Consider the following 23,158-nt stretch of genomic DNA (forward strand, 5'->3'; position numbering starts at 1 on the left):
TGTTTGGGTTCAATAAAATAATTCAATTGATTATACAGCTTCCTCAGTAAAATTTACCTCACGCTTACATAAGAAATCAATAATAATAGCAGAAAATAAAAGAGTCAGCAAAAATGGCAGAGTTTCAGATTTGATAGTCTTAATAAATTTAGTTCTCTCTCTCTCTAAACAACCCCAGTTCAAATTTCAAAAGCTTCAACATTGCATTTCATCCTTCTAGAGACTATAAAATAAGTAATATATTAACTGTACCAGCTGTATGAAAATTTCTTTTGTTCTCACATGAGAAAAGGGTATTTGTAACAGGAAATAACTGTTAACAAAACATGTAGAATGTATTCATGTTAACTTCTTATTTCCTTTTAGAAAGTCACATGTAATTATTCCTAAATGAGATACTTAATCTCAGTAAATAAGGCCTATCTTTTTAAATTATTATACTAAAGTGCATTTAGAATGATTTTCATTTTTCTGAAAAGCTAATTCACTACTGCTTCAATATATTTTCCCCATGTTCTTATAAAATTTTAGATTCTGGACTTTATTAATCAACTGGCAGTTTAGAATTTAATATTGTTTTATATGATGGCCATGCAATAGAAAGCAAGGATCAGTGAGATTTTCAATTACTATTATTACTGTTGACATATAGTCAAAGAATGAGTCTTGTAGTTTTGTTAGTAGCTCATGTTTGACTACAATACCTGTTTATTGCCTCTAAGCTACTTCTAACTTCAGTTAGGTATCTTTTTCACCTTGTCAGAATAGGAAGGAAATATTAAAAGCAATGTTTTTTGCTTTGGTCAAACTGCAAGTGTGATGAGAAAATGTTAAATAGCATCTGGCATAGTGCTTTGCATTTACAGACATATTTTGCTTATTTCCTTTCAGAAAGTACCATTCTTGTATCAAAACAAAGATACAATTATTTTACAACCTTTAACATTTAGGCTTCATTTTAATGTAAAATGTTGTTTCTTATTCAAAAATCCTTTTTCCTTCTTGCAAAAGTGGAAAAATAACAGCAGTAACTCACACACACAACTAACATTTAACAAAGTGTTTGTTCAGACTTACTGTGGATCAATACCCAAAACTGAACAGGTAGTGTGCCATATAGCTTGTTGAAGCTGCATGGAATTTGACAGTTTACTGGATGTAGCTTTTTCACAATTTTCATAGTAACCACCACTTTGCTTCTCGAGGTCTGGAGATAAGGCCACATGTAAAACTGTATCTGCACCCTGTTCAGGTGTCTGAAAAATAATAATAGATAGAAAGATCACAGTAAAAAGATCTTATGAGAGAAAGATCTTATTATGTGAGTAAAACATTAACCTAGTTTTGAGTGTTGTTAATATTTAAACTAAAATCAGCTCTAAGTGGCAATCTTGTTTTTTAAGATTATATTATCTAAAGCATCCTTCAAGTATTTAAGGCAGTAAGGAGAAATTTGAAGAAAATTTAGCTGCTACTTTTAGCATGTTGGGGCATCTCATTGGTTCATAGCCATAGGTATTATAGTTGATGTCAAAAGACTGTTCTCACATCAGCTATCATATGTAGCCCCTATTCAGAATCAGAATATAGATCTAATGATAACTGGCCAAAACAAACTAGGCAGTCATACCTCAGTAAGCTAATGAAATACTTTTAAAATGCTTCTGACTCCCAGTGTCATAATATTTATTTATAACTATACATGCCAAGCAAGCTTGAGTTAAATGTTTTGGCCATGGAAACAGAGTAGCACTGACTTTAGTAAATATACTCTCTAAACACTGTTTAATATTCCTCAGACACCCTATTGTCTCAGCTGCAATTCTCATTAAATCTGAGCCATATAAATTAATACTTAAATACATGGACTGAATCACACCCTATAATTAGTTAAACCAATGTGGTTAACTATTAGATGAATTTATGCCATCAGCCTTTTTTTTTGTTATTTACTCATGAATACTTTCAGTTGATCTAGTAGCTTTTTATCTAACCCCTCTTTTGATACCAAACTGCCTAAGGCTGTCTTTGGTTGTATGATACAAACTTCATGTTTTAACCCTTTGAAACAAAGGCAGAGGTTTTTCAACAAAAATATAATAACAAAAAGGTTAATCTCTGTAAAGTTACTATGGTGGTAATTAAAAGAAAATGCAACCAGTTTACTTAGCAGAGTATTATCCAATTACATGAATTTTTGGATACGTGGTCGTATGTCAATGTTGTAGAAACAAAATAACCAGGTGAATAAGATATTAAATGACTAACTGATGAGTCTTGAATCCAAATCAGCTAAATATATATTTTGTTGCATTTCTAATTATTTACTGAACTGTCAGAAATAGTAGATATTCTGGGAAATGGCTTGGAGTATTGGCCATCCATTATTAGAGATAAATCTAAGATGGCGAGCAAGTAGAATTGTTAGCATGCCAGGCAAAATACTTAGCAGCATTTCATCTGTCTTTACGTTCTGAGTTCAAATTCAGCCAAAGGTGATTTGCCTTTCATCATTTTTGGGCTAATAAAATAAGTACCAGTTGAGCACTGGAGTTGATGTAATTGACTTGCCATGTAAGATTAAGCAATTGACTATACTTATTGCACAAGTGCAGAGGTTAAAAGTAAACAAATGTGACTAGTATGAACCTAACATTAAAATAATTAATTTACTTACCAAATAAAAGCGACTAATTAAGTAGCGAATTAATGGCACTGGAAACACAGCATTTGAATGCAAATTAGTATCGACAACTCCTGGATGAAGAGTATTCACAGTAACACGAAAGCATTTGGCTGCTTTTAGCCTGCGAGCCAGCTCGTAGGTAGCCATAATCATTGCCAGCTTTGATTGAGAGTATGAAGCATATGGAGAATAACGTGATGGTTTTGCTCCTCTGAGAAGAAAAAAGAAATTAAAAAGAAAAGTGAAAAACTGGGAGATACATATATTATGAAGAGGTGCTGAAAAGTTCCTAGCTTTGAGAGTATTGTGAAAGCCTAGTTGGAGGCCCAACCTTCCAGGTTCTTTTACAGGGCTTAGAAAAACTGAAGGACCATTGCAGTAAGTGTGTAAACCTGAGAGGGAATATGTTGAATAAACTAATAATTAACTGATCCTTCTGTATTTTCTTTTACACAAAGCCAGCAAATTTTCAGCACCCCACGTATACAGGAATACACAGGTGCACACGTGTGCGTGTGTGTGTGTGTAGTTTGAAGTTCATTTCACAACCATGTGGTTTCAGGTTCAGTCCTACTGCATGACATTTTGGTCAAGTGTCTTTTACTATAGGCATAGGCTGACCAATGCTTTATGAGTGAATTTAGTTGAACAGAAACTGTACAAAAGAGTAAGAATAGTTTAAAATTACTAAATTAAAGAGGAGAATAATACAAAACAAAACAAAACCTGAAGACAGTAATAATATAAAGGTGGTGACTTACTTAGAAGTGAAAGTTGACAAGTCTATATTTCCAACACGGTGTGTTGAAGATGAAACATTTACAATCCTAGCAAATAATTGATTTGTGCCTGACATGTTGAGGACAGGAAGTAGCAAGATACTGAGCAGGAAGTGTCCCATATAGTTTACAGCTATGTGCTTCTCTAAACCATCTTCAGTTTTCTTGTAAGGGACATACATGACACCAGCTGCAAAAGAGGAGTAATAAGATATGACAATGATACAGTAACATAGATTTCTTTATGCAAGGCAAGGGCCCATTTTCTCAGTATTTTTAGAAGTGAGACCTAGTTGATTAAATCAAGCTTAAAGGAAGGAAATACAAAGTTGACTCCAGAGAAAATTGGAACATGAACTGTAAAAGGACGAAATTAAATGTTGTTGCCACTGCTATCATCGTTGTCAGTTTGACATCCATGTTTCCATGCTTGCATGGGTCAAACAGAATTTGTTGAGGAAGATTTTCTACAGTTAGATACTCCACCCTTCTTGCCCACAACCCTCACCTGTTTTTAAGTGAGGTAATATTTCTACAGGGCTGGGTTATGATTTCATGGAAGATTGGAAAAGAACACCACTTGTATAACAGTTATGGTTGTTTACAACCATTTCACAATGTCAAGTCAATGAGACATATCCACCCCCACCCCTACACACACACACACACACACATATATATATATATATATATATATATATATATATATATATATATATAAACACACACACATACATAATGAACTTCTTTCAGTTTCCATCTACCAAATGCACTCATAAGGTTTTGGTTGTCCAGAGCTATAATAAATGACACTCACCCAAGGTGCCATGCCGAAGGCCTGAACCTGAAACCATGTGATTGGGAAGCATAAATACTGTGAGATACATAAACATATATACATAAATAAATAATGATAGGCTTCTTTCAATTACTGGGAACAGCAAGGATTGTAAGAAAGGTTTTTGATATCTAAAGAAACTGGTTGTGGTCTGGTATCAAAGAACATTGATTCCAAATGTAAAACATCAGTGTGCACCATGATTAACAACAACAATAATAATAGTAATGCAAAAAATGGCATTGGAGGGGCAATGCATACCTTGCGCGCAGATAAATTTTTTGGTAAATTATAATGTGGCTTACAATGCGTTACTTATCCATGCTTTTTAATTGACCTGAATTAAACTTTGTAAGTGTTTGACTAAACTTGCTTATCGAGAAATTTGTAAGTTTGATTTTTTTAACAATTTTTTTTTTAAGTATCATCTTTATAAGTGTTTATACTCTGGTGAAATTAAGAAATCAACTTGTAAATAAATGAAACTCTCGAATCCATCACTGTACACACTGACGCACACACACACAGTTGCATATGTATGTATGTATGTATGTATGTACGTACGTACCCACACGTATCTACATGCATAAGTACACTGTGATCTATACACATGAAAAAAAAAGTGAACGAAATGAAATACTTATAGAAAATATTGCAAAGAATTTGAGAAGTGCTTTGAATGTCTTTCAATGATGGCAGGTGAATCAAATGTACTGTAGTTCATTTGAGGATATAAATAATATGATCATTTGCTTATTGGGAAATTTGTAAGCTTGATTTAAAAAAAAAAAAAGAATTTATTTTAAGTATCATCTTTATAAGTGTTTATACTCTGGTGAAATTAAGAAATCAACTCGTAAATAAATGAAACCCTCAAATCCATCGCTGTACACACACACACACACACACAGTCGCATATCTATGCATGAATTCATGTATGCTTAAAGATAATCAAACCAAATTTTCATCATTTCAAGTCGCTCACCCAATGAGTATTTGCCAAATTTGGTGAGAATCTGTTCAGCTGTTTTCAAGAAAGTTTGCAAACACACAGACAGAGAAAGACTAGTAATTACAAAACCCTGCTTTTGCTTATGCACGCAGGGTAATAATAATAATAATAATAATAATAATAATAATAATGGTTTCAAATTTTGGCACAAGGCCAGCAATTTTAGGATGATGGTGTTTGTTAGTTACATTGATCCCAGATCTCAAGGTAAAGTCAGAGTTTACCTTGGTAGAGTTTGAACTTAGAATGTAAAGAGATGGAAGAAATTCTATGCAATAATGATGCTGCCAAAAAAGTGAAAAAGGAAATATCGAAAAAGATCATTGCTTTGAACAAACATACCATTGTTAATCAGCATATGAAGAGGAAGCCTACGAGATTTGAACTCATATGCAAATTTGTGAACAGACTTCATTGAGCCAAGGTCAACTTCAAATCCTTCAACTATAAAAAAAAGAAAAAGAAAAGTATTTGATTTAAGGAAAAAAAATACTAATGTAGACATATAGTAAAGTTGAGAGTTTGTGACCTCTCACTGTTAAAACACACCAGTTTTGTTTCAATTAATTTTGAAAATAATAAAGAACTTATTAAAATAACTTTGTAATTATTAATCTGGTGTTTGGAACATAAATTTGCATGAAATGTTGATGGAAGGCTATAATTAAGATTAATTTAAAACAGGGAATATGTATCATAGATCTAGAGGCAGTTTCAAGTAGGTTGGTGGCCAAAAAGTAAAGGGTAGTTACATAGAGGTCTCATGAAATTTCTTGAAAATATATTTGGATAGGATCGATCTTTCCTCATACATTCTTGTCTATGTTAACTACTTCAGATAGGCATGTTGCATGCTAAATAAGGCAAGCTAGAGGTTATCCTAGCCACCACAATATTACAAGATGTCTGTGTTCACTCATAGGAATGCCAACTGCTATTACGAAATTTGTCCATAACAGAATATGAGCTCAGCATTGTGAACTTACATAACATTTATCAAGTACATTAGTGACAAGCTCACTTTAATTCAAAATTATGTCTATTTACAGGTTGAGAGTTAAATTATATCTGCCAGAAACATAGTTAAGTGTTAGATATCTGGCCGAGGCACATGTGAATTTTTGTCTTGAAATATGAGTGGAAATCTGCAGTGCAAGTGAGTTTTATATAAGGGACCGCTAGTCAGCTCTGAGCTTGCACACACTCTACCAACAAGGGCAGCCTCTGCTTGCTCAGTTCACATGTTTATCTCATTGTGGCAGCATTTCTGTTGTGTTTTTCCCAGTGTTTTCTTTTTAGTTTTGGGTGTTTTTTGCTATTATTTTATAATAATTAATAGTGTTAGCCATGGGTCCTAAAAAGGTTAGTGCAAAAGACTGCTAAGAAGAAAAAGCTGATTATGATAGAATTGAAGAAGGAAACCATTGATTGATGTGAGAGAGGAGTGCATGTAGTGGGCATAGCACGTCGACCATCTGCACCATCCTGAAGAAAAAGGACATGATCAAGGCTGTTACAATGCACATCTGTCCACAAAGAGATGGAATAATTGCTTCTCCTGTGGATCAATGAGAAGCAACTTCCAATGGGGTATGATTACGGAGACCATTTGCGAGAAAGCACAAGAGCTGTATGGGGATCTCCTGAAGCAGAACCCTGGAATATCGACAGAGTAGATATCAGCAAAAGCATTTAAGGCCAGTTGTGGCTGGTTCAATAATTTCAAGAAGTGAACTGGTGTTCATAATGTCAGCAGGTATGGAGAAGCAGCGAGTTCTGACACAAAGGCAGCTGAGAATTTCTTGTGTGAGTTCCATCAGCTCATCGCAGCCAAGGGTTACATGGCATAACAGGTATTTGACAGTGATGAAACTGGCCTTTTTGGAAAAAAATGCCCAGAAGAACCTACATAACTGCAGAGGAGAAGAAAAAGCCAGGTCACAAGCCTATGGAAGTTAGGCTAACTCTCATCCTTTGTACCAAAGTGAACGAAGACTTGAAGATTAAGCTGATCCTTGCTTACCATTCTGAAAACTCATGAGTGTTCAAGTTGTACAAAATCCAGAAGGAGAAGCTGCAGGTCATTACAGCCTGGGTTGCCACGCAATTCTTCTCCAAGTGGGTCAAACTTATCTTTGGACCAGCAGTGAAAAAGTACCTTCTGGATAATGATATTCCTCTCAAGGTCCTCCTCATCCTCGACAATGCTCCTGCTTACCCTCCTAATTACAAAGATGATACCCTGATAGATTTTAAATTTATAAAAGTTCTATACCTTTCACACAACACCATCCCTATCTTGCAGCCCATGGACCAACAGGTGATTTCTAATTTTAAGAAATTGTACACCAAATATCTGTTTCGTCGGTACTGTGAAGTCATCAAAAATACAAATCTAACCATTCGTGAGTTTTGGAAGGAGCATTACAACATTGCTAACTGTCTGAAAATCATTGATGTGGCCTGGCAGGGTGTAATGAGAAGAATGTTGAATTCTGCATGGAGGAAACTGGTCTGATTGCGTATCCAAAAGAGACTTCAAGGTGTTTGAGTCTGAGACACCTGTAGTCAAGGAGATAGTGTCTCTTGGCAAGTCCATGGGCCTCAAGGTTGACAATGGGGACATTAACAATCTCATCGAGGAACACTCAGAAGGGTTTATGACAGATGAACTCCTGCAGCTTCAGGAGCAGCAGCATTCAGGTGCAGTGGACAAGATTAGTTCCCCAGTGGAGGACAGTGTAGAGGAGAAGGCTATCTCTATGAGTGACATAAAGGCAGTATTGACAAAGTGGCAGTATGTTTCTGAATTTGTAGAAAAATATCATTCTGATAAAGTATCTACAGGTCATGCGGCTGCTACATTTAATGACACTGCCCTGGCACATTTTGGTAACATTTTGAAAGGAAGGAAAAAGTAGACCTCTCTTGATGTTTCTAATGAAACAACCTGCAAGTGTGAAAAGTGAAGAAAGTGTGTCCAAAATGCCTAAATTAAGTGAAGTATGAGAGAAAATGCCAGAAATTGTTCTTCCTGAGGTCATAATGGAAGGAGATTCTCCTTCCAAACAATAATCTTCCTCCTCCCTGATCCAGCATCTTCCTTGCACACAAATTGTCACATCTTTAAGGTAATTAAATTAATAAAACCACTTTACATATTTTTTTTGCATTCTCTTTTATTATGATTTTACAATTGTCATTTTCCTAGTAACTGCACCTTTTCTGTTTTAAAACCCATAAAAAATGATTTTTTGGTGGTTTTGTGGGCCTGGAACAGATCAATTATATTTTAATTAATTTCAATGAGGAAAATTGATTTGTAAAATGAGCTTGTTCATGGAACAAATTAAACTCGTACTGCAAGGTATCACTGTACAATATTAGATTGAATAAGGCTGCTGACCTTGCTACAGATAGGGACCAGTGACAAGAATAGACAGGCTGCCACATTTTCTGTTGAAATACATTGCCTTTGTTTCAGTTAATGTTGAAATTAATGAAGAATTTAGTAAAATAGTATCACAATTACTAAGTTGGTATTTAATAATACCAACTTAGTACCAAAATATAAACATGAAATTTTGATGGAAAGATTTAATCTAATTCAGTTTAAAACAGGAAATTTGTATCAAAGAATTAAAGGTAATCTCAGGCAGGTTGGTACCAAAAGGGTTAACATTGTGGTGGACTACTTCTAAGAGAAATGGAAATGGGTTCAAAAGAAAAAGAAGGATTTCATTTAAAATCTTTGATCTTTTAATGTCTCAATTATATTAACAGAAACAAAATAATAGATCTACTTACTAACTGCGTCTGGTTGTTCTTTTTTGATGTCATCAATAGCTTTCTGAATGTGCTTCTTACAACGGGATGCTGAAGAGATAAATGGTACGTTATCCTGAGACCAAGATAATATTTTATTTGATAACCATGCACATATTTATTCAGTTTTTATAGAAAATGCATACATTTTGAATAATTCCTCAAAACTTCTGCTCTGCCTCAATACTTCTAGATGTATGTGTGAACTAATTTTTTATTTATAAATGTTTTTTTTTCATATTTCCTTCCAGTCTCTCTAGACCAGAAGATAAGGGTTATTGGACAAGCTTGGTGCAGTTAATGTTCAGCTAGGAATATTACAGATTGGTGGAAAAATATAGGTAGGAAGACAGTTCTAAAAGGTTCCTATTTCAATGTATGTGTGTGTGATCTGGTTTCAGGAGAATGTCATATGGATGGTCTTCCTGTGGATTTAATTAAGGACATGAGTATGGTTTATTATTTACAATGGCATTAACAATGATAACAATGACAGTGACAATAATAATGATGATGATGAAGGCCACCACTGCCGCCGCCACCACCACCACTACCACCAGATGTGTTTCCTAACATTTTCCTAGGTTCATTTTTTTTCATACCAAAGCACTAGAAAGATAGCCATGCCTATGACAAGACTGAAGGGTCCTTTCAACTTTACATGTCTGTTCACATGCTGACTTCACGACAGAGTATTCTGGATGGATTTATATTGTCAGCAGCAATAGTAGACTTGTCATTTATCCTGAAGATACATGTCTCACTACCGAGTAGCATCATATGTATCATGCAATCTAATCTTCACTTTGATGAAAAAAACCCTTTGTTGCCAGTTCTTATTCTGGCCACTATGCTAATAAGATCTCCTAGGAACCCCCATTGCCAATAAGGTCTCTTAAGTAATAGAAGCTACTGGTTACCATTAGACAGCTGCCTGGTTGTTGGATGGTATCTATTTTGCAAGCACTCTGCAGTACTTATTGCCTCTGTGTACCTGCTGCAAATGAAATCTGCCTTCACTATTATGCCCACTACACCTTTTGTGCATCCATAGTCTGCACTGGCTATATCATATCATACAGAATTCCTACCAATTCCTTTATTACATATCAAGCAAAGTCAATTTCCCTGGTTGTTATCAGGGTCTTGTTGTCTTACTTATTCACCAATACTTCAGTCTTCACTAAATCCACTTTGAGCCTCTTCATTCCAGGTTTTGTCTCCATGTCTAGAATTACAACAAACTTAGCTTTCATGGACAACCAGGCTTAAACTCTTCAGCTATAGTTTATAGGACAGATATAGGTTGAGGAGTGAGCTCTGGTGAACCCTCTGCCTTTACCTTGAATTTGGAACAACTATGTTCTTTAACCTATTCATCCTTAGTTATTTCAAGACATTCCCAGTCTCATCATCAGAATGACATGATAATAATGGTTTAATGTTCATATGCATTGCTATAGGCAACAAAGAACAATGGGAATGTTTAATAATTGGTAAAATCATCAACGCTGAATTTTAAAATTATACAAGGTTTAACCCATTAGTATTTAAACAGGCCATATTCAGCTTCACACTGACCAGATCCAGCTTCTCACACCTACCCTACAATGTCATTCTAAAAATAAACAACCATCACTTCAAAATCTCAAAGCTGTAAGATAATACAGGATTAACTTAAGTAACAGTTTCTATAGTTATTCTCATTTTTTTTTTTTTGTGGAATTCAAACCTGGACGATTGTAGATATTCTCCAAATGTCCAAATCGAGTGTTGGAAACCATTTGCATCAACTTGATTATGTCAGTAGATGAATCATTGCAAGAATGTGAGGGAAACAACCCTTTTTTGAAGAGAAAGGTGACAGGGGATGAAAAATGGATTGCCTGTAACAATGTGAAGTAGAAATAATCATAGGGAAAGTGCAGTGGACCACTACAAGCAACCTCCAAAATAAGACTTCACCCAAAGAAGATTATACTTTCAATTTGGTGGGACTGGAAGGACAGAACCATCTATTTAGATGTGTACTGTGACCAGCTGGACAAATTAAATGCAGCAATCTACCTGAAGCATTCAGTACTTGCTAATTGTAAGGGTTGTCTTTCAATATGGCAATGCCAAACCACACACTACTTTGCAAATACAGTAGCAGTTATCGGGGAAGTTTTGCCAAACCATCCATATTTGTTTTATCTTGTGCCTTCAGATTTCTACCTGCTTCAGTCCCTTCAAAATTCATTGAACAGACAAACCTTCAGCTATGAAAAGGATGTAAAAATTTACCTGGAAGAGTTTTTCACTAATAAAGACAGGAAATTCCTTTAGCAGGGAATAATGGATCTGCTCTAATTTTTTGCACAAGGCCAGCAATTTTGAGGAGAGAAAGCTAATCAAAAGATTATAGATACAAGTCATCAATGGAAGTATCAAAATTTGTAAAACTTTCCAAAAGTTTAGCATTTAAGTACATATGTGTATGTCTAAACATGGAACTATATGCATGAGAATTACATAAAACACAAGTCTGCACATGCACTGACTCCAAATATTGCACACATACACACAAACGTACACAAATGCCTTGTTGGTGTTGTTTAAAATTCCAATGAAGAAGCCTTGAATCTAGGTTAGAAATTGGCTCTTTCTCTATTGGCAAGAAATCTAGAAATAAAACTGAAAAATAACATACATACATCATCATGATGCTGGGATGGGTTGTATGATCTGACAGGAGCATGGCTTCTATGGCTGGATACTCTTCCCTTCCTAAAGCCAACCACTTCACAGAGTGGACTGGTTGCTTTCACACAGCATGCATGTATGCTAGTGTATGTCAGTGTGAATATTTACATTCTGTACTCTCGTGAAAAAGTGCCGAAGAGCTTCAGAATAAAAGAATCATTTAGATACAAAACAATCATAAGTGACAGGAAGTGCATCCAGCTGTAAAACAATGCCTAAACAATGCACATTCATCTAACCCATACTAGCATACACAAAAACTGAACTGAAATGATTAAAGTCTAAGAACACATCCAGCAATTCCTCTCAAAGAACAATATCCTCTGACTAACACCAACTAAAACCCTTAGACATTTTGCATATACAAATAAATAACTATTGCATTATAGTCTCTTAGACAGACATATTTTATAAATAGCTCAACATCCCCCACACTGATGCTGTCTTAATTTCCAGCTCCCACCTGCACTTTCGTTTTTCTTCCTCTACTTAACTGAGTTAATCCTGCCATTCCCTTTTTACTGCCTAAATCCTCATGCACCTACCACACATTTAGTTTTAATTCTAATTCCCAACATACTTATATTTATTATTGTATAATCTTCTCAAGTGATTGTGTATATGTATTCACGTGTCTGTTCATGAAATGTCTGATTGTCTGTCTATCTATCTTTATGTATAAGTGTGCATGTATGCATATGAATTCTTATTTATGCATATGTGTATATACATTTATATATATATATATATATATATATACATATATATATATATATATGTGGTTCAGAGGTTGTCTTCATAACACAGTTTCAGGTTCATACTGTGTGAAACCATCGGCACGTGTCTTCTATTGTAGCCTTGAACTGAACAAAGGTATACCTTTATTCTTTTACTTGTTTCAGTCATTTGACTGTGGCCATGCTGGAGCACTGCCTTTAGTCGACCAAATCGACCCCAGGACTAATTCTTTGTAAGCCTAGTACTTATTCTATCAGTCTCTTTTGCCGAACTGCTAAGTTACGGGGACGTAAACACACCAGCATCGGTTGTCAAGCGATGTTGGGGTGACAAACACAAACACACACATATATATATATGTATACAATGGGCTTTTTCAGTTTCTGTCTACCAAATTCACTTATAAGGCTTTGGCTGGCCTGCGGCTATAGTAGAAGACACTTGCCCCACCAAGGTGCCATACAGTGGGACTGAACCCGGAACCATGTGGTTGGTAAGCAAGCTATTTACCACACAACCACTCCTGCACCTGTGAGTGAATTTGGTAGATGTAAACAGTAAGAAGGCTGATGTGTTTGTTGTGAGTGTATGTGTGTAAACATTCACACACACACACACACACAATTACAGATATGCATGTGTGAGTGTGTTTCCTTGTTTTGCTTTTAACATTTGCATGTTAATGGTAAATAATGCTACTGTTCATACAAAAACTGTCATTTGTTTGCAATATTCTGTGAAAACGTGTTCATTTATTGAACTACTCATGTTTGAAGAACAAAAGGAAATATTCCTTTGCTTGGGAACAGGTGAGAGTTGGTAACAGGAAGAGCATCAGGATGTAGAAAATTTGTATCAACAAGTTTTGTTTGACCCATGCAAACAGAAAAATAGATGTTGTTGTTGCTGTGATGGTGGTAGTGGTGGTGGTGGTGGCGATGATAGTCGTGGTATAAAAGGAACTATATATTTTCAATTTACTTTCATATTTTCTGTCTTATGTAAAAAAATAAATGTGGCATCACATTTCTTTGCATTTAATTCCATTCAGAAGCAAAAAGGTAAAAAAATTATAACTGTATCCATGATGATTGATCAAATGCACAAATATTTACATAGACATGCCTGAAAGAAAGTAGAAACAAAGTCTTTGCAGATATGTTTCATTTTTTAGACAGATCAGCAAGGAAAATGTAATAGCATTTGCCGACCACATCTGATCATTAAGAGAAAAGAGTTCCAATAACAGCATCAAATCGGAGATTACTGAAAGAACAAAGTCTATGACAATTGTAATAAAAGACGTAAAATGCTAAATCCCCATGGATTTTCAGATGTTTGTATTTCCATAGCATTAGAGTCATATACAAGCATATTCTTTTCATGCATCTGTATGTATTTTTCAGGACATAACCTTAAGTGTTCCTCATCTGTACTTAATGTCGTTTTCCGACCATACTTCTTTTCATGTAGTTACTGGTTACCAAAATCAAACATTAGTTAATAATAAGTTCACTAATAGATGAGTAAACATATCTATAGAATAATACAAGTACAAGGAGATATTGGAGCTTGGTGCAGTCTCCTGGCATGTTGGCTTGTGGCAAACCATTCAGCCTATGCCAGCCTGGAAAACAGATATTAAATGAGGATGACAATGACAATGATGATCACACACACACACACACACACATTTATATCTATCTGTCTGTCTGTCTGTCTATCTATCTATTTATTTACACACACACACACATATATATATATATATGTATGTATGTATGTATGTATGTATGTAAATATATATATATATATATATATATATATATATAAATTATATATATATATATATATATATATATATATATATATATGTATATACCCGTCAGAGTGTAAGTATCTTGAGAGAAAAGCTGAACATTAGAAGCATCAGTTGTGGCGTGCAAGAGAGACGATTGCGCTGGTATGGACATGTGGTGAGAATGGAGGAGGATAGCTGCGTGAAAAAGTGCCACACCCTAACAGTTGAGGGAACCCGTGGAAGAGGTAGGCCCAGGAAGACCTGGGCTGAGGTGGTGAGGCAAGACCTTCGTACATTGGGCCTCACCGAGGCGATGACTACGGACCGAGACCTTTGGAAATGGGCTGTGCGTGAGAAGACCCGGCAAGCCAAGTAAGATCGTTGCCAGTGCCCCTGGACTGGTTCTTGTGCGGGTGGCACATGAGATGCACCATTTTGAGCGTGGCCGTTGCCAGTACCGCCTGACTGGCTCCTGTAGGATTTTCGAGCGAGATCGTTGCCAGTGCCCCTGGACTGGCTTGTGCGGGTGGCACATAAAAGACACCATTTCGAGCGTGGCCGTTTTCGTGCGGGTGACACGTAAAAGCACCCACTACACTCTCTGAGTGGTTGGCGTTAGGAAGGGCATCCAGCTGTAGAAACTCTGCCAAATCAGACTGGAGCCTGGTGTTGCCATCCGGTTTCACCAGTCCTCAGTCAAATCGTCCAACCCATGCTAGCATGGAAAGCGGACGTTAAACGATGATGATGATGATGATGATGATGATGATTAATAAAAAAAAATGGAGAAAAAAAAACAAGAAGAAAATAGCAACATGAGGACATAACAAATGTAAAGTATCAAAAGTATTAATAAGACACTTGGAGAAGGAAAAGAGTGTCTGTTTTACGTTTCGAGCACAGCTCTTCTTTGGAAACAGGTAACAGGAAAGTCCAAAGGAAAAGAAAGAAGGAGGAAAAAAAAATCACCAACAGTCCAATGTGTAGTTACTATATATATATATATATATATATATATATATATATATATATATATATATACACACACATAAATTTTATAAATATATACATTCAAGCAAGATCATTGCCAGTACTGCTGGATTGGCTCCTGTGCAAGTGGCACGTAAAATACACCATTTCGAGCATGGCCATTGCCAGTACTGCCTGACTGGCCTTCGTGCCAGTGGCACGTAAAAGCACCCACTACACTCTCAGAGTGGTTGGCGTTAGGAAGGGCATCCAGCTGTAGAAACTCTTCCAAATCAGATTGGAGCCTGGCGTAGCTACCTGGTCCACAAGTCCTCAGTCAAATTCGTCCAACCCATGCTAGCATGGAAAGCGGACGTTAAACGATGATATATATATATATATATATATATGTATTTATGGGTTTCAGCCAAGTGGCTGTGGTCATGCTGGAGCACCACCGTGATTTTCTGTCTTTATGCTTTGCTCTCTTCACGTTCCTTGCATGGCTCTTCTCCTCCACCTGATATAGTCTAATCAAGAGTTTTGATGGCACATCTGGTGTATAAGAGAATTTGACACCGCTGCCCTAAACTGTGTCTCATTCCTCTGGTATTGTGGAGAGGAAAGCGTCGAATTTTGTCTTGAAGACCTCCACATCCGTGTCTTGCAGGTCTCTCAAATGTTTTGGCAGGGCATTGAAGAGCTGAGGTCCTCTGAAACCGAGGCTGCTGCAGTATCTTGTTCTTATGTGAGATGCAGTGGACGGCACCTTTGGCACCATGCAGTGGCGACCCGTGCGGGCATTCCTGTAGTACTTGATGCCAAAGTTCGGCACCAGTCCTTCCAGCATTTTCCATATGTATATTATTACATATCTCTCCTGCCTGCGTTCCAGGGAGTAGAGACCTAGTGCCGGCAGTCGCTCCCTGTAATTCATCTGCTGGACTGTGGCGATCTTTTTTGTATAGTGCCTCTGAATTGCCTCAAGTTCTGCTGTCCGTTTGACACTGTGTGGTGACCACAACTGAGAGCAATAGTCTAGGCGGCTCAGGACAAATGTCTTCCATAGAGTCAACATGACTTTTTGATCCCTTGTACGGAATGTCCTCAGTATCCACCCCGCGAGCTGTCTGCACTTTGCTGTCAACTTGACAATGTGCATGTGAAATGATGCATCACTACACATGTTGATGCCCAGGTCTCTCACGGCTTGTGGTTCTGGGATTGCAGTACCTCCAGGTCCTGTGTATGCCAGTTGGGAGGCAATTGTGGCCTTGTAGCGCAGTACTTGAAATTTTTCCGCATTGAACTGCATATTGTTTTGCTCTGCCCATTCATATATTGCATTTAGGTCATTCTGTAGGCTTACAATATCATCAGGATTCTTTATTGCCTGAGATAGTTTTGTGTCATCAGCGTAGCTAGTGACAGTGGCTCTCCGAGTGACAGTGGGCATGTCCAGAAGGGCCACTATGAACAGTAGTGGCCCCAGGACAGTTCCTTGCGGAACACCGCTCAATATTTGTTTCCCTAGATAGTTCTCCATTGGCTGCAACTGTCTGACTTCTACCATTCAGGAAGTCATGCAGCCATTCTCCTAATTTACCAGTTATGCCAAGGTTTCGCAGCTTGTGACATATCAAGCCATGATCAACTTTGTCAAAGGGTTTTGCAAAGTCAAGATATATCACATCAACATTTGAATGGTCAAGTAGCTGCTTCAGGACCCAGTCATAATGCTGCAGGAGCTGCGTGACGCAGCTTCTACCTGGACGGAAACCATGCTGGGTCTCATTCAGCAAGTCATTTTCTTCTAGGAACGCAATCAATCTCTTTCTGACAATTCGTTCCATGACTTTGCTAATATGTGAAGTCAAAGAGATGGGCCTGTAGTTCCCAGCCTCTGCTCTGCTTCCGCCTTTATGGATAGGACATATGGTGTCTTCCTTCAACTTTTTGGGAAGTTTACCATTTGCAAGGAAACTCTGGAAGAGTATCCGGAGTGGTCCTGCTAATTCTTGTTTACACGACTTTAAGAGGACAGCCGGGAAACCATCGGGGCCAGTTGCCGAATTTAAGCTCATTTCATTTATGGCAGCTATTACATCTTCCTCTTCAATGTCAATGTAGGTAATGGATGCAGTCTTTTTCTGCTGAGTGCTATTGTCAAAGAAATCAGCTGGGTTCTTTATCTGCATGTGACTCAGAGGAGAAGTGAAGATACTCTTGAATTGTGCACTGAGCACTTCACTTATCCATGTGGGATCCGCAGTCAGTGAGCCATTAGGCAGGAATAGGGGTCCTATCTTATACTGTACTGTAGCAGTCTCTTTTCCAAATTATATATATATATATATTATATATATAATTATGTATGTATATATAGATATATATATATATACACACACACACACACACACAATTTATGATGGTTGTCTTTTGTAGTCTGAGAAAGATGATTCAGCAGTTTCTCACTGAATGACCTGCACAAATGATTTGTTTATAGTGACCAAATATATGTGCTGTATATTAGCTCACATCCTCCATCAAATCAACACTTCCTAAACAGGTGAATGGTGTACCCATATGTTAAGTATCAAAGTGACTGCAGAGCAACATGAGATGAAGTGTTTTGCTCAAGAATACAATGCACCACCCAGTCTAGGAAGTGAAACTATGACCTTACAATTGTGAATGCAACATGTTAACCACTAGGTCATGTGGCCTCAACATATATATATATATATATATATATATATATACACACACATAAATATGTATATATGTATGTATGTATGTGAGTGTGTGTGTGGTAGGCATACACACACACACACACACTGATGTACATATGTTTACATGAAAATCACTTAGATAATCTTGACTGGTTTAAGTTTAGCTCACCTTGTGCAGTTTACTGTAAGCTGTCAAATAATCAATACAACACAACTTACAGTTACAGGTAAATGTGTTAATTACAGTTTAAGGTAATATATTTTCACGTGGCCAGTTATTACACTTTAACAGCAACTGTTACCCAGTGTGTTTCAATGGACAAAAGTCTAAGTGTGAAACCATGTACTTACTGATCATTGTTTTTATAAGATTCTACATTCAGTAGGAGGCGCAATGGCCCAGTGGTTAGGGCAGTGGACTCGCGGTCATAGGAGTGCGGTTTCGATTCCCAGACCGGGCGTTGTGAGTGTTTATTGAGCGAAAACACCTAAAGCTCCACGAGGCTCCGGTAGGGGATGGTGGTGAACCCTGCTGTACTCTTTCACCACAACTTTCTCTCACTCTTACTTCCTGTTTCTGTTGTACCTGTAATTCAAAGGGTCAGCCTTGTCACACTCTGTGTCACGCTGAATATCCCAGAGAACTACGTTAAGGGTACACGTGTCTGTGGAGTGCTCAGCCACTTGCACGTTAATTTCACGAGCAGGCTGTTCCGTTGATCGGATCAACTGGAACCCTCGTTGTCGTAAGCGACAGAGTGCCAACAACATTCATTTATGGTTATAAAGTAGAGAACATCTCTATTCCTTCAGACATTTCATGTTTCAAATACAATCTTGAAAATTCTGTAAAATGGTGGTATTATGAGGGTGGATAGAAAGATGACAATTAGAGTTTGTGTCTTAATATTCTGTCCTCAGTTGACACAGATACACTTCTTTAATACCCTCTATATGTCTTTACTTTAACCCTTTTACTGCAGTAATCATGTACATCAGCTCAAAACTTCATAACCCTTAACTATGGAAAGCAGTTTTATATACCAGTCTATCTTCTGTTGAGGAATGACATGTTTGAAACTATTTTTCGTTGAAATATGTCAAGTTTATTGAGGCAATGAGTTTTGCAGAAAATACCAAATTTACTTTTTGGTAGATATGTATTAACATCATTACTGGAATAATCATGGAATTTAATTTTGCAGTGAAAGAGTTAATACTAACACCACATGCTTATGCAACACCTATATTTCTAACTATCAAAAAGTGCTGTAAGATATGGCAAGCTGCTAAGAAACTTACCATACTCTCCTGTATGCTACTCCCTGATGCACCATTTCATTCTACTTACATTGTCAGAATGAAAATCACATAAAACCCCAAGGCTTCTGTTTATCTTAAATAAGTAATTGATTTAAAAATCAGGGGGGAAAGTAGTCCAACAGAGTTTCCTACATGAAAATGGTCTTATTGTCAACTATAACTTACATGATTAGTTGTGAAATAAATTATCTCAGCATGGAATGACTATGAAAGGTTCAAAGCTTCTAGAAACATTCATTTATTCAAATCTTACTACAACCATCTTGTTGTACCTCCAGTCCAGACTCCATTCTTGCCATCACAAAGGAATGTAAGTAAAAACCACTAAAAAGCAATTGGTGTGTTTCATACTGAACTGATTAGCTGTGATAGCACTTACAAAAAGAGGTGCATGCATGGTTGTATGGTTAAAAGGTTTGCTTCCCACAAGTTCAGTCCCACTGCATGGCACTTTGAGCAAGTGTCTTCTACTACAACCCAGAGCCAAACAAAGCCATGTGAAAGGATTTGGTAGATGGAAAATGAAAGAAGCCCATTGTATGTAAATATGTATACATGTATATGTATCAGGTTTTTGTGCTACATATAATATGCAACTCAATACAACCTGTTGCGTGGTTGACCATCGATGACTAAACTGGTAATCCTACCCTCTCTACTTAATAAGAAGGATGGCTTCATTGGACACCCTGCAGAGTGCAAAATAAAACCTGTCAGAAGACAAGTAAGCTCAGTAGAGTCAACAGCCATCCAACAGCTGAGAGTGAAAGACCTCTGGTCTTTGTTCAGACATCTCATAGATCTTGCTCTTGTTTGTTCCTGGACTATTTGGCTTTGTAGGTGAGAATCTAAGTAGTGTTGTGAAAGCTGTTATTGAATTTTCATCACAGGCACTGCTGACAGACATTGTTGTTAACATCAAGGATAAGACAATCTGTCAACAATGGTCATATTTATCTATGAGTTTTCAGTCACCATGTATATATATATTTATAAGCATATGGTATGTACATGGGTTTGTGCTTCCTTGCTTTGATATAATGTAATAGCTGTAAGCAAGTGTCACTGTCATACAAGTGATGTCTTTCATTTCCAATCTTCTGTAGAAAGATGTTTGACCATGGGGAAATATTACTTTACTTGGAAACAGGTGGTGGTTGATGACAGAAATGGCTTACAGCTGTAGGAAATCTGCCTCAACAAATTCCATCTGACCTATGGCCTATGTAAGCATGGAAAAGTGAACATAAAAAAACAATGATGATGTAAACTGGACAATTTCAGAGTAAACTGTCAAGGCTCAGCTATATGTAATTAAGTGGCCATTGTTAATTTGATACAACTCATCAATGTATTCATCATCTACAATAAAATATGCATCATTGACCCTCCAAGGCCCTAATTACTTGACAAACTGATTACTCATCAACATTCACATCATCATCTCTCATTCACCTTCCAAGCTGGAATGGGATTTTGGAAAGTTTGTCATGGTTCGACTCATTTCATATTGAATGTTGTTGCTTTTCATTGAGTAATGATTGCATTAATATCATTTGGCTTAGTTTCTATGACTAGATGCTCTTCCTGTTGCCAACCATGTTACAGAGTATACTGGATGTAGGACCTCAGAATCCTGTGCATTCTAAGCTCATCTGGCCACCATTTATCAGGGTGTATTGGGCACATTTTGTAGCACCAGCACTAGAGATATCGTTTTGCACACCCATCACTCTGAGAGAGTACACATTTTTGGCATTCTGTTGTGACACCAGTACAGGACGGGGTTCTTATGTTCAAAGGACAATGTAGAAAGTACTCAAAGAGCTAAGATATGTAGGCCAGAGATGGGAAATAGTTGGGGAGAATGGAAAATAGTTGTGGCCTGTGAGAGTTTCTAAATGACACAACTAATGAAAAATTACCTTATTTTTTCAGTAGTGTGGCCTGCGTGATGATGAGTTATGTCTCCTGTGACCCACTTCTTGAAAAAGGTTGCCCATGCCTGACCTAGAGCATGTACGTTTGCTCAAGTGATCAAGGAGCTAATTAGAAGAGAGAGCTGATTAATAGCAGTGATGAATACTTGTAGCGAGGTCCAAAAGCACTGGGGCTAATTTAAGCTGTATTTTTCAGATTAATATCTGATACCTTCTTTTTTTAGAAACATTGACAAAAAAAATAAAATAGTCCCTAAAATAGATGATACTACAAGTTGCCACCATAGAAGTTGTTGGGGTTGCTTAATGGAAGATTATGAATGAAAGCATATCAAAGGAGGACTTCATTGCTATTTCTTTGTAATTTCTTGTTTAATTATCTTCTATAGTGACCTTTCCTTGAGGGTAGATATAACATTCAGTGTTACATAACATCTAATGTTATGGACAGGGTGAATATGTGGGTTCATGAACTTTCTAGAATAAGGCTTATCTTCCATTGGAAGGATTATAAACCTTTTAGCACTATCATAAAAACACCAACTTCTGAACACTAAAGTTGAGCAATGTTGAATCTAGTTAGTATGCAGATAGGTTTCCATTCAGGAAACCCAGGTGTTGCAAGGATCTTTTTTGTGTTTTTGCTATATTTACAAACAATAACAATAAATCTCAGTTTAACTGAAAGATCGAACAATAAATATTGGTTTTGTCATAATCATTTCCCATCTTACCAACAATACTCCCAATATCATTGTCATCTGCAGACAGAATTGAAGGAGAACTATCCTTTTTCATTGAACTCTACTCAATGGACAACTATAGGCATTATCAGAAGTCCATTTCAAACCTTTTTCTCAGTATTATAAATGTTTCTATTGCTAACCTTGGAAAGGTTTTGCCAGTCATTGGTTAGATTTAAACTCAGTGTCTCAGTATCACAAAGTGTTGCTGTTGTTAAGTAGTAGCAGATTTAAGACATGCATATAACTAATCAGATACTTAAAAGCTACCTCATAAGGGTTGTAACATATAAACTGGTTTGATGCTTTGTGCAGTGCCACCTTGTTGCACCTTAAAGATGATCCGTTTGTTTTGGTAATTGGGATAATTAAAAGGAACTTACCGATAATAACATGCATTCCCAGACTACAAAGAGTCTTTGTGGTGTAGTAGCCAATGCCTGTGGTTCCCCCAGTGACAATAGCAACTCTTCCATGTTGTGGGGGCAAAGCTGGAAAGTAGATCAAATTCATTTAATTAGTATCTATAAAAATGACTGAAAAAGAAATATCTATAATGTCATTTATAGTTATTATTCTCTTTATTACTTTTATTATCATATTTTCTAATATAGGCACAAGGCCTGAAATTTTTTTAGGAGAGGGAGCTAGTTGATTACATTAACCCAAGTACTCAAGTGGTACTTTTTCACTGTGCCGAAAGGAAGAAAAACAAAGTCAACCTGGTGGAATTTGAACTCAGAACAAAGACAAACAAAATGCCACTAAACGTTAACCAACTCGCCACCTTAAAAAGTGAAAAGTTAGAAGAAATGCTATTTAACATTTTGTATGGAGTGTTATAATTCTGCCTGCTTGCCATTCTTACAATCATTATCATAATAATTATCAATATTATTGTAATTGTGTGTCCATAAAAAGAATTGTTTTGGTAATCATCCTGGATGTAAATTGCTTAAGTGAAGACAGGAAGCTGATAAAATGCCTGTAGTGAGAGACATAGCAAAAGCAATATTAAACATGGGATAAG

General features: G+C 36.7%; 1 protein-coding gene across 3 annotated transcripts in view; it reads right to left on the minus strand.

Moving 5' to 3' along the window:
- Positions 1-23,158, minus strand: part of LOC106884525 (uncharacterized) — a 38,902-nt gene that overhangs the window by 11,673 nt on the left and 4,071 nt on the right. For all 3 annotated transcript variants that reach the window (XM_014911957.3, XM_089355448.1, XM_089355447.1), the window contains exons 2-7: positions 22,512-22,619; positions 9,123-9,191; positions 5,658-5,759; positions 3,448-3,655; positions 2,678-2,897; positions 1,078-1,256 (exon numbers count right to left, since the gene is read on the minus strand). In XM_014911957.3, the coding sequence (XP_014767443.2) occupies positions 1,078-1,256; positions 2,678-2,897; positions 3,448-3,655; positions 5,658-5,759; positions 9,123-9,191; positions 22,512-22,619 (886 nt within the window). The remainder of the gene's footprint in view (positions 1-1,077; positions 1,257-2,677; positions 2,898-3,447; positions 3,656-5,657; positions 5,760-9,122; positions 9,192-22,511; positions 22,620-23,158) is intronic.

This window comes from Octopus bimaculoides, chromosome 7 (assembly GCF_046866305.1).
Source record: "Octopus bimaculoides isolate indiv1 chromosome 7, ASM4686630v1, whole genome shotgun sequence".
In the NCBI taxonomy this organism is placed as follows: Eukaryota; Metazoa; Mollusca; class Cephalopoda; order Octopoda; family Octopodidae; genus Octopus; species Octopus bimaculoides.